Raw genomic sequence first — 12,399 nt, 5'->3', positions numbered from 1 at the left:
TTTTAAATTCTTAGCTTTGACAGAATAAAATGCTGAAAATCTGGCTGTCTGAATACAGTTATACAACATATCTAATAATACAACATGCCATAACCTAGTGGAAGCTGCAGGCAGACAGAATTTTATCATTTAGAGGGGCTTTCCCCAAGAACAGCAGTTAAACTGTAACCACAGGATAGGGCATAAGTGTCGGACCCTTGCGATCAATATAAGGCTCTGTGTAAGCACACGTTGAGATGTGTCAGAAAAAAAAAAAAAAAAAAAAAAAAAAAAAAAAAAGAGGACCACTAAAGAAATATTAAGAAATGATTAGTATAAAATGTGGAACTATTATGGTAAAAGTCAGAGATTTTCCAACAGGTATTCTAAGACCTACTGTATCACTTCATCACCTACCATTAGGTTATATGATTGGAAGGCATACGACAACCAGCACTGCTGCCACACAGCTGTGTAAAATTTGTTGCGCCACTTCTGTTTCAAAGGCTGATTGCTGTCCCATCAATCTGATATTTACTTGTAGTCCAGTCCCATTCTAGTTATTTTGGCTGGACTGCAATACCAAGTACAGTCGCTATACTAACCACATGGATGATCTCAAACTGATCCTAGGAGTAGGTGATGAATAAATCAATAAATGTTGACTCTTATCTAGGCTGACTAGGAATATCACATTAAAGGGATATTCCCAGTCAGAACTACTTGAGCTAAACTTTCTGAACAGCAGAGTGAAATGGAGGTGTTGTTTCTATTTTAGGCAGCTAAATATACATTCCTGATATAACTAATACATACTAGCACAATAGAGCAGAATACACCTAAGGAAATAGGTGCATTTTTTATTATTATAATTTTTTTATAGGCAAGATGCTACAAAAATACAGAACTACAAAATTATACTGTGAAATCTATATTTCTAAATAAATGGCAGATTTCTCACAAAAAACTAGAGAATTTCTGCATTGCATCACAATGCTCCGTATAATGAAGACAAGATGCTATCTTGTAGCAGGAGACCGCTCATTGTAAACTCTGCCCAGCTTGGATCTCTGGGATTTATTTTATACTACATTAAAGGAGAAATGAAGGATATTTTATCATTAAAAATAGACCATAGACCAAGGCAATGGAGGGATTTGTGAATATTTCTGAAAATGTATCATGGAACACTAGGTGCAAAGTGAAATGATACTATTGTAATATACTGTCAACAGCTATATGTATAGTTCCCATTATGATTACTGGACTTAATAGTGTTACTGATACAAGCATATTGGGAAATAGTATTAAAAAGGCTATGCAAACCTGTCATTAGCAGAAAATGAGTGATCCGCATGACAGGTTCCCCTTAATTGTAAATTCAAAATTACTTACTTTGAAAAAGAAACTTTTGCTCAACTAAATTTCCTTCCAAAGTGCCACTACGGGAAACATAAGAAATGTGCCCTGAAAAGGGAAGATGCTGGAAGTGTAATTGGGATTTTCTAACTTAGCCACAGGCTTTTAATAGTGAAAGCTGATGCTAGCTTCCTATAGGGGTAGTTATAATCTCAAGAAGAGGTGAAATGGCTTCTGCAATAAGATAAACAAAGACCAGTATAGTAGAGAAAAACCTAAATTATTTCAAGGAGTATCAAATCCAATAAGCCCCATTCAGTAGATATGCTGAAAGAGTAATTAGTTTAAAAAAATTAAAGAAAATGAAAGAAAAAATGCTCTTTAAAGCAAATGAGAAAAAATTAGTTTTCACAACGTGAGAAAAAAAAAAGTATAGTAGGGTCATTCACTATTAATAGACTGGTGTATGGGACCGTATGCCAGTATGCGTTTGAAGACATATGACCGGAGTCAGCAATATAAATCAATCTTTCTTTATATCCAAATGTGAAAAGACATAAAACACCAGTACATCACCAAATCTTCGGCAAACAGTGTCAATTGTCCATAGAATAGTTGCACGCTAGGAGATCATGGCCCTGATCTCCTAGCGTGCTACTATTCTATGGACAATTGACACTGTTTGCCGAAGATTTGGTGATGTACTGGTGTTTTATGTCTTTTCACATTTGGATATAAAGAAAGATTGATTTATATTGCTGACTCCGGTCGTATGTCTTTAAACGCTTGTTGAAAGGGTTATGAGAGCCCTTATCTTTAGACCGGTGTACACACTAGGAGTCACACTTTATAGAGCTTTTTTTGTTTTTGTTACCGTATGCCAGTATGTCACCTAGATGGTCACCAGAATACAATTAGGCACCGTCTGGCTAGTGTTCAAATTCCCATAAAGATAATGGCTGCCTCCGATGTAGAAGTACCACTATTCAAACAATTCCTCATTACCTGCATTTTTAAAGGATGTCAATACTTGTCAGGGTTCAAAACTTAATGAAAATCGAACATCAAATTAAAGCACGATAAACCAGGGGCACTTAGTCATAGATACAAGCACAGTGTGGTAATCTTCTTGATATTTGTTATCCATGACCTCCTTCCTCCCAAAATCAAGTTTTATAATTATGCAAATAAGCCAGAAGGGTTCTGGGGGGGCATTACTAGAACCCCTCCATGCTGTAGCAGGCTGTTAAACTGTCCAAGGAGCGCTTTACCCCTCCCACGGTATGCTTAAACTTCCTGAAACTGCTTGAAATTCCATCAGGCAGAGGGAGTGCCGAGGGAGCAGAAGGGGAGGAGGAAACAGTGCAACACCCTTATGTAACGCCCCCGCCAGGAGCCCTTCTGGCTCATTAACATAATTTTAAAAGTTGATTTAAAAAGAAATGAAGGCCACAGTTAACAAATATAATAAGATTACCATAATCACAGTGCCTGGACCTATGAAAAGTGTCCCTGGTTTATTATGATTGATTTTGATGGTAAATTCCCTTTAAAAGAGGTTATCCAGGAGAGTTACAGAATCACAATGACATCCTTCTATAATCTGGGAAGTTTCGCTTTATGGGTCCATGGGGGCAGATAAGAGACATACTAACATGTCCCCTCCTGGCATAATTCATGCACGATAGCCCAGGTAAATCATCATTTGGCTCCTGATGTGGTTTATGACAATGTACTTCTCCTAGGGGACGTAACTCAAGCCAAGAAGGGTAAGGCTAATGTGACTGTTCTCCATTCCTGTGACTGTATATTGTGATCTACTGGTTTTTTTGTTAAAATGTGGAATATCCCACACTATAGTAGATCATAATTATCATCCTGTCTCTGCCAGGCATAACCGGTCGTTGGGCCCAAATCCTATTGGCAGGTTCCCTTTATCTGCTGCATACATATCCAACATGCACAGCCACAAATATGGACTCACCACCTGACTGATCCAACTTTTGTCATAGTCAGTAGATATGCAGGATCTAAAAATAAAAACCAATTTGTTTATTTTAACCAATGGTAGAATTGGCATAAATGGAAAAAGTGATGTCGGAGTTTAATAAATAGATCCGATTTTAAAAAAAATTGTAGAATTGTCTTTTGACATACATGAAGTTTGAGTAGCTTGTTTTTGGTTGTGTCTTTTTGCAGTTTTTTGGCGCTAAGCCAGGATGAATTCATCAGGAGGAGATTATATATGCCCTTCCTTTAGATTAGCCATTCAGTGTGGATCTATTCCTGGCTTTAGCTAAAAACAAACGGGACAACCCTTTTGTCTAGGCTTTGGTGCAGACAAAAAACATCAATGATCAGTAATGACCTGACTCGGCATTAATTTCCTGTGTGTCGAGAGGGATTGTTATGTTCAATGAAGGACTAAAACTGTGTTCTATTGGCAGCAGTAATTTTCTTTAACACCATTTTGAGAGTTTTCTAAGTTCCTCTATTGGCTAGGCAGTGCCTTTCATATACAAAAAACTTATTTAACTAAGATTCTACTCCTTACTTCAGGTGAGTGGTGATGTGGTCAATGGTCCATTCAATTGATGGGAGTGTCAGGCGAATGAATGGCTGACCATTTAGTTTTGGGAACTCAATGCTGAATGTTTGCAAACATTCAAACAATTTTTACCAAATTCTGACATCTAAGGGTAACTTATATGGACAACAGAAATATGGACTGTTGCCATAATCGCTGGATCATTTAGTTTGACCTAGAAGATGTAGAAATCCGTTACTCTACTTAAATAAATTAACATCCAAAAAAAGTGAGATGTAAGATATTTTGGACGAGTATAGTTTCCCAATATATTGTCATCTCAAATCCAAGTTGTAAGTGGATTTCGTCTACAGAATGTCTTTCTGGTGTTGATTTGATATCCAGTTGTATTACCAGATACTATCTTGGTGAGAGAGTACCATAGGAGGTACAGCTACCTGTGCTTACTTGTACACATCTGTAATAACGTGTGCTTCTGGCCAAAATTGCATATTACTTTTCATGGCAGTTGTCTCGAACCAGAATGTACTATAGTACATAGTACAGGGGGGGGGGGGAGGGGGTTGCAATTTTACAACAGTCAGAAACCCATTGTTGGAGATTAGTCTATAGATACTTTCAGAAGAGCAGAACAAAATGCGACTTCAGACCTTGAGCTCTTAAAGATCCACCTGTAAAGCATTCCCTAATTGTACCTAAACATCCTTTATTGATTTGGGGGGTGTATTGTAATAAACACAAAAATATGTTCTTCTTTACAAATCAATTAACAGTGTCCATGTCAGTTCTTGTAACACGACCTCCTTTCAGTCCTGATTTTGGCGGTACAACATATATCAATGCATCCTGCATATTAATATTACTATTAATATTATTACTTATAACTGAAATGGGCAGAACTCTCAAAATGCCCCAAGGGGGCAAATGTTTCATACCTACCCACTCAAAACAAAAAAAACAAAAAAAAAAAATCAATAAATTATCTGGCTACAGACCAAACAGGAAAAACAATAACAAAATCCAAACAGCAGAACCAACTATATACACAAATCATCCAATACGCAAGTATGAGGAAGGAATAATTAAAAAAATAGAAACAAAGTGCAATTCTCACATTATTACTTCAACTATGTTTTCAGATGTTTGTGTCATTGTAAGTGAAACGACTCTCACAGTAAGAAATTCTGCTGAAGGGAAGGTGCTTTGTGGCGCATGGAATGTTACGTTCTTTGTAGAGATGGAAGTTTTGTTAATGAGTACATTGGATATGGTTTTAATTGCCTAAACCACTTAAAGTGACTAAAACAAAAAAGTAGGTGGAAGCAGTAAGACAGATTCCGTGGAATACCTCATTGCATAATTCTGGGCACCTACACAACAGTGTCCCAAACCTCATTCAAGGTTACCAAAGAAGACGGAAGTGGGAAATTGACCCTTTCTCTAGTCTGACCACAGATGGGATCAGACTTCATAGATTTTGTCCTGTAAATAGCTGAATAGGGAGTCCAGGCCCTTTGGGGAGCTCCAGAGCTGTTTCAACATCTGACACTCTCTCTCGTTCACGTCCTCCAGTACAGATTTCAGGAAGCTTCTCACCAAACATTTGGATTCCTCCAATACCTGAAAAACAAAAATGTGCCCTTTATTATATAATCTATGAATGCCACGTTGATGCTTAAAGGGGTTGTCTGGGATTTTATAAAATAAAAGCTATATATGGCTTGGGTGGCTTATAAAACAATAAACATCTTAACGTTAAGGGTGCCATATGTCACTGCCGGGCCACTATTACACACTGAATGTAATGCTGTTGCAGGTGTATGCATCTGGTTGGGACGGCACTGCCAGCCCCTGTAAATAGAGGCCCAGCAGTGACTGGCTTGAACGGCGGTGAACCCGAATGCTGGGGGAGGTAAGTATAGATGTTTATTGGATTAATGCCCCCCCCCCCCCCCCAAGCTTTTTTTATTCTTGGCTACCATCTTAAAACATAAAGAGAACTTGGAACACTTAACCACCCACTGGACATTATGGATAGGTACTTTAGTGTCCCAAATCGTCCCCCTAAACGGTGATACATACGTAGTGAAACCAGGATCCTGTCCCGGCTACACTTTTCTCAACGCAAGAGGAGTCAGAATGGTTAATGATATAACATATAGCAGTCAAATTTAGCCATGGCACTCTTACAGAGGCTGACACGACAGGTGGCTGGCCTTTCTGAGACTTCCACTAAATGTGCAAGCGATCATACTACCCAAAATAAATATATGCTAAAAATTGTGTATGGCCCATTTAAGCATAAGTGATGTTAACAGAATTACGCAAAGAATTAAAACCAGTGAACATCTTACCACAGCACTGCAGGCAGCCATTTCTTTTACTCTAAGCATAACCTCCTGACTGAAGGTTGTAGGCCAGAACACCTGGGACACCAGCCCTCTGCTACATGCCTCTTGTGCGGTGAGCTTCCTTCCACAGAACAGCATCTCATTGGCCTGTAGAACAAAGCTTTTATGACTACCTTCCAACTACATACATGACATATATCCAAACAAGATGTTCAATAACCCACATCCTGGCCCAATTCTTCATCATGTATTACATATAGAAATGTTGATATGTTCATTTAAAGTTCCATAATGTTTCTATCAGATTCTCAACAACTAATATGTGTTTCAATACTCCCATCATCCTGAATCCACATGACCAAAACTTTGGCCGAGTCATCCTCATGCTCTTTACATTTTGGTTGCATTTCAATCAGTTTGTTAATTATTATTGGAAAATAAAAAATTATTTATTTTAAAGGTCTTGTGGGAAAAAATAAAATTTACCAGAGCAACACCAAGTATCTGAGGAAAAGTGTACGAAGAGCAACCAGCAGGAGTCAGGCGGATAGTAGCGTATGGAGTCTGGAACCAAGCTTTTTCACTTGCCCATACTATGTCGCATAGAGGTAAAATAGATGCCCCTAAGCCCAGGGCTGGACCATTGATGGCCACCACAATTGGTTTCTTGAACTGGATGAAAGCTGTAACAAAATCTCTGAGGAAACATAAAAATCAAAAATTGTTTAATAAAAAAAAGTAGTAAATAATTAAAAGACAACCACACCTACAGTTTATTAATGGAAGTGGCCCTGTCCTGGGGTGAGACAGGTACAATATGCTTTTTGGTGTGAGTAGTGGCTGGACAATTCCGTACAATATGGCATATTTAAGGGACAATCCCTTAAAGGGTTGTTATTTTGTAATTTTGACTGTTAAGCATAGAGCCATCCATTGACTTCCATATTACCATTCTGGGTACCGGATGACTACAGGCCTAAAGATTAAATGTGCTATGACATAATCTTCACATACCTTATAGCTTCTGCAATTCTTGAGCTCTCCTTTCTTCTATCTGTAGATAACTTCCCAATAAGGTAGGAATAATCCAGTCCGCTGCAGAAAACACTCCCAACAGCACTGAGCAGCAGGAGCTTACTGTCATCAGATGAAGCATTGCACAAAGCTCTTCGGACCTCTTTCATAATCTAAATGGAGGCCAAAAATATGTTTACAGACTCAATCCAAAGCCACCACTGAAGCTATTCTATGTACCTAATTTTGCCCTAGGTCAGGTTGCCAGCAATTTACATTTACTGTAAAATAAAAGGCACTCATAGAATGCCAGATGTACCATACCATAGATACAAATTAGGCCCCATTAAGGAGCTGTATGGAACTTTATGTATAACCACCAACGACAGAAGTTCTAGGTACTACAGTCTTCGAGAGCCCCAATACAGCCTCATTGACAACCTCTATGGTATATATAATCTTGCACACATTCCCAACTCGGAGGTGCATGGAAAACTTTATCATTTAGTCTCTGGATTAGCAACATCTTTTAGTATAGTATAAAGTAAGGGTAATATCAAGCTGTTTTACTCTAAAGTGCCTTGTCTATGACACAGTAATTACATCTGCAGAGGAAAACAAGAGAAGCTGCTGACAGATTGCTTTACAACTACCACCTTTCTTGCGTGATCACGGCAATAATTGTTAAGGATCATGAAAAAAAACCAAGAGTGCTAGTAGTCATGGAAACCTCAGTTGTCTTTTAAAGAGAGCTTTCATAGAGACCTGTTCCCCCTTTCCGTCATTTGGTTATGATGCCATATATGCTTGTCCCTTGAAACCCAGAAGTACTATGCCCCATTTTTAACTTGCTCTTGCGATAGGATCAGTTATGATTTGTTACTTTTAAGGATCACTTATCTGTCAAAAATAACATACATAAGAGATCTGGGTTATTTGCATTCCTAGAGATGAAGGTCTTCCTCCCACACTGGTGCAAAGGGAGTATTTATACCACAGAGAAAAAGACAACAGATGCCATTTATCCATTTTAAATTAAGAGTAGATCATGTTAAGACTGTGTGAAATCGAGTGAAGGTGGAAATTCAGAGAGGTGGAACAAAAAATCCAAATATGTTTGCATGGGGTTAATGTAAGTGGGAAGATGGACAGCATGCTCTCTGCTGAGTTGGTTCTCCCTTCCTACAACTCCCTTCTCTATTCAACCAATACTAGCATCGATCTGGGAGTTGGGTTCTCAAAGCAAGCAGTTACCCTATAATTCTCATCAGGGTCACATGGTTAAGCTTAACCAAACAATTAAACTGTAGGTCTTTAGGCTCACCACTTATGGGAAAAAAAATTTCAGCGTAATGCAATCCTTTCTTTACTTTAATATTCAGTGTAAGTCTGACTTTTACATGTCAAAGTTCGCAGTTTCCTTTACTTTTCCTATGTCGTTCTTCCTTATTGGGGCAGTTTGTGTAAATCAGATTTCTGTCCCCATGCTCCACTGACAGCAGAGAGATAAAGGAGTCTGATAATGTTCCTAATGCATTAACCCTTCAAGTGGGAAACCTTACAAGGAAGCAAAAGAAGTGTGGTTTTCCCTTGTACCAACCTGAAAAACTTTTATTCACATTTCCCAGAATCACCTAGTGGAGCATCAATGGCTATAAGTCTCCAATCTCCTGCAAGGCGGCCTTAATTGGAAAACTCTAAGGGGAACTCTTACTCATGAACCCTTGGCCTGATTCATTAAGTGAAATATTCTCTAGGTATGAAAAGTTAAAGAGAACCTGTTTAACACATTAAACTACAGGTTATTGTGGACCTATGGATTAATGTCCCAAATTGCCCTATTATATTCCTGTCTGTGGTCACTATTTTATAAATATGTTTATACTCGCCTAAATAGTAGTATGATAAGGAAAATCTGTTTTTCTATGAGTAATGCACCCAAACTTCATTACACATGTGCATTACCTTTGGCACAGGCACACTGAAGCTGGAGTGTTCTACATCGCCTTGAATGGACTGAATCGCTGCACAGGTGAGGAGAGCTCCAGACTGCAGAAAGTATATGGACCTCATAAGGACCTGTGGGTGGTTTAGTCTCCTAAATTCCCCTCCCTGACCAGTTCACTTAAAGAAAATCTACTGTCAGTTTTGTACTTGCTGTACTTAGATTCCCCTAATCTAACTAATCCCTTATCACCTTTTATTATTTTCTTAAACCAAGTCAGGGGGCATGGACGTGGAGAAGCCTTAGCCTCTGATCAGGATCAGTGCTGATAAGCCCGAAGTCTGTAGTATGAACAAATCTACAAACTCTACAGACTCCTGGGAGAGCTGCCCGCTCACAGAAAGGAACTCACATGACACAGCTCTATGCACAGTATAGTGAGATACAAGATCTCCCCTGTTCCCTATCAGTCCCTCCACCCCAGTCTGTGATTCTACAGAACTTTTTTTGTGCACTGTGCAGATTAGATATTAACTAGAGATGAGCGAGCACTAAAATGCTCGGGTGCTCGTTACTCGAGCCGAACATTTCCAGATGCTCGAGTGCTCGTTTCGAGTAACGAGCCCCATTGAAGTCAATGGGAGACCCGAGCATTTTTCAAAGGGACCATGGTTCAGGAATAAAATGTGTTATTTAATTGAAAAATAATGTCTTCTGATAATTTGCAAACATCTGCGATCTATTCTTCACTGTTCCGCGCGTATATTATCTCCCGACAAGTTAGCAGATGTAAAGAACAGTGAAGAATAGAATAAAAACATTGAACACAGTGAACACAGTGAACACAGGATCATTTAAGATAAAAACACAGTGCAGAACACAGTGCAGAATAGATTACAGATGTTCGGCACATCTGCTTACTTGTCGGGAGATACGCGCGGAACGGCGCGAACAAAATAGCATGTGAAGAACAATATATATGTGTGTAAAGAACACATTGCAGATGTTTAAATACATCTGCAATGTCTTCTTCACACATATATATTGTTCTTCACATGCTATTTTGTTCGCGCCGTTCCGCGCGTATCTCCCGACAAGTAAGCAGATGTGCCGAACATCTGTAATCTATTCTGCACTGTGTTCTGCACTGTGTTTTTATCTTAAATGATCCTGTGTTCACTGTTTTTATTCTATTCTTCATTGTTCTTCACTGTGTTTTTTTTAATTAAATGCTCGATCTCGAGCAGGGGAAATACTCGTCCGAGCAACGAGCCGTCTCGAGTACCCTAATGCTCGACCGAGCATCAAGCTCGGACGAGCATGTTCGCTCATCTCTAATATTAACCCTTCGTGCTCACACAACACAAGCTATAGGCTTCATGTAACTGGTTTACTAATGATTTCTACCACTTATTACATGTTCCCTGCTCTTCCATGTGATTGAAGCATCCAGGCTGTCACCATATGCATCCTGTATGTGCAGTGTTCAGTGGCCTCGGCTTGAGGACATAGACAGACAGACAGTGTCTGCCAATGTTACCTGTTGTCAAACACATTCAGAACACAAATACCATAACTTTGGAAAGAAAAGGGTGAGCAGCACAAAGTAGGCATCGTTCTGTTTGTTTTTAAAGGAGGAATCACATAATAATTTGGTAAAATCACTATAACTTTACAGTTACACTTTAATCTTGAGCCTCCTATATCTATAATTAAGGATATAACAAAAATTACTATTATGACCTGCTCTATACCTTCAAAGGTTTAATTACTTTTTAAAAATGAAGCTTGAAAATCTGTTAAAATTCTGAATTAAAGTACTACTGATTTATGCAAAATTAGTTTGTTTTACCCAAAATATCAAAATCTCACCGTAACCTTTGTCAATTTGACCTAACATTATTACAACCACAGTATAATTTTGTACAAAGTATTCAGCACTCCTTACATCAGGTGTCAGGGAATTGTTGTCCGATGTCTGACTGGAAAGAAGTATGTGAGTGAAGCCATCTTCCTTCCTGACGACTATGTCTCGGAATCGGCAGTTACTTTCATTTTGACGGACGCTGTACCTCAACCTCTTGTCGAAGACGCAGTCCTTTTCAAAGTCTAGTTTTCGCTTAACTGGGCTGTGTGATGTCAGTTCTCCATTTGTCAATGGTTCTCCTTTAAATGTATGTGAAGAGAAATGTTACTAAAAAGAACAAAACAGCATGTGTTGCATGCTGAAGGGATAATACAATATATGCATTTCTGAATAATTTGACTACGCAGGTGACATCTCTGTCCCTGGTCATGAGATGTCACATAGGTGCATGAGCCATGTGATATAACGGCTCGTGCACCTGGGCGTCCATCACAAGACCATGAGATTTCTTTTTTTACATCAAAACATTTTTATTGATGATTGTGTTTTTTTTCAAAAACAATACAGTTACACATTACAAACATTTATAGGTACGTAATGACACAGACCAATAGGCCAATTAAACATCCGGCAAGACAAACATCACATAACATATCACCCAACCCCCCCCCCCCCCAGCCGGTCGCAGCCAGCTAACTCCCCTTCCCACCCCCCCAGTCCGGTGTCCTCCCTATATTCCCCCAACAGCCATTATTGACCCATCCTAGATCTAGACCTATTATTGGTAGACATTAAATTCCTACCCAATATTAATCTTTTATGGGTTTCTGGTGTCTGCACTGGCTAGCAAATACGGTAGTCCCTGTCTAATGGATAATAATGCTCCTGACGGAAGGCCTATTAGGTCTAGCCATCGACCCCATATTTTCTCGAATTTTTTTTTATTGCTTTTAGTTTTAAATAAACTCCATACTCCAGACGTGTAATATATTCTATTCTTATATTTCTGTAAGGTGGGAGGTGTACGTCTAATCCAATGAAACAATATCTCTTTACGTGCCTGGTATAGTGCCCTCTGAATCCCTAATGATGCAAAGGTGTCCTGCATCTGGTCTGTCGGTTTGCCTAAAAGGCACACTTTAGGAGCTGCGGCTATCTGAGTTTGAAACACCTGTTGTAGCAGGTTTAGGACCCTTTTCCAGTAGTCCTCCAGTTCTCCACATTCCCATAGCATATGCATTAAATGGGCATCTGGTTGTTGACATCATGGACAGTTAGATTCAGATCTCATCCCATATTTATGTAACATGGCAGGAGTTCTGTATACTCTGTAGAC

General features: G+C 39.0%; 1 protein-coding gene across 2 annotated transcripts in view; it reads right to left on the bottom strand.

The window, feature by feature from the left end:
* Positions 1 to 4,442: 4,442 nt before the first annotated feature.
* The window catches only part of CDYL2 (chromodomain Y like 2), a 61,459-nt gene continuing 53,502 nt past the window's right edge, over positions 4,443 to 12,399 (bottom strand). For both annotated transcript variants that reach the window (XM_072117532.1, XM_072117533.1), the window contains exons 3-7: positions 11,145 to 11,362; positions 7,252 to 7,424; positions 6,724 to 6,934; positions 6,241 to 6,384; positions 4,443 to 5,506 (exon numbers count right to left, since the gene is read on the bottom strand). In XM_072117532.1, the coding sequence (XP_071973633.1) occupies positions 5,348 to 5,506; positions 6,241 to 6,384; positions 6,724 to 6,934; positions 7,252 to 7,424; positions 11,145 to 11,362 (905 nt within the window). In that variant the 3' untranslated portion in view covers positions 4,443 to 5,347. The remainder of the gene's footprint in view (positions 5,507 to 6,240; positions 6,385 to 6,723; positions 6,935 to 7,251; positions 7,425 to 11,144; positions 11,363 to 12,399) is intronic.

The sequence above is a fragment of the Engystomops pustulosus genome, chromosome 7 (assembly GCF_040894005.1).
Source record: "Engystomops pustulosus chromosome 7, aEngPut4.maternal, whole genome shotgun sequence".
Taxonomy (NCBI): Eukaryota; Metazoa; Chordata; class Amphibia; order Anura; family Leptodactylidae; genus Engystomops; species Engystomops pustulosus.
Note: the sequence above shows the minus strand (reverse complement) of the source record. Positions and strands in the feature narration are given on the sequence as shown.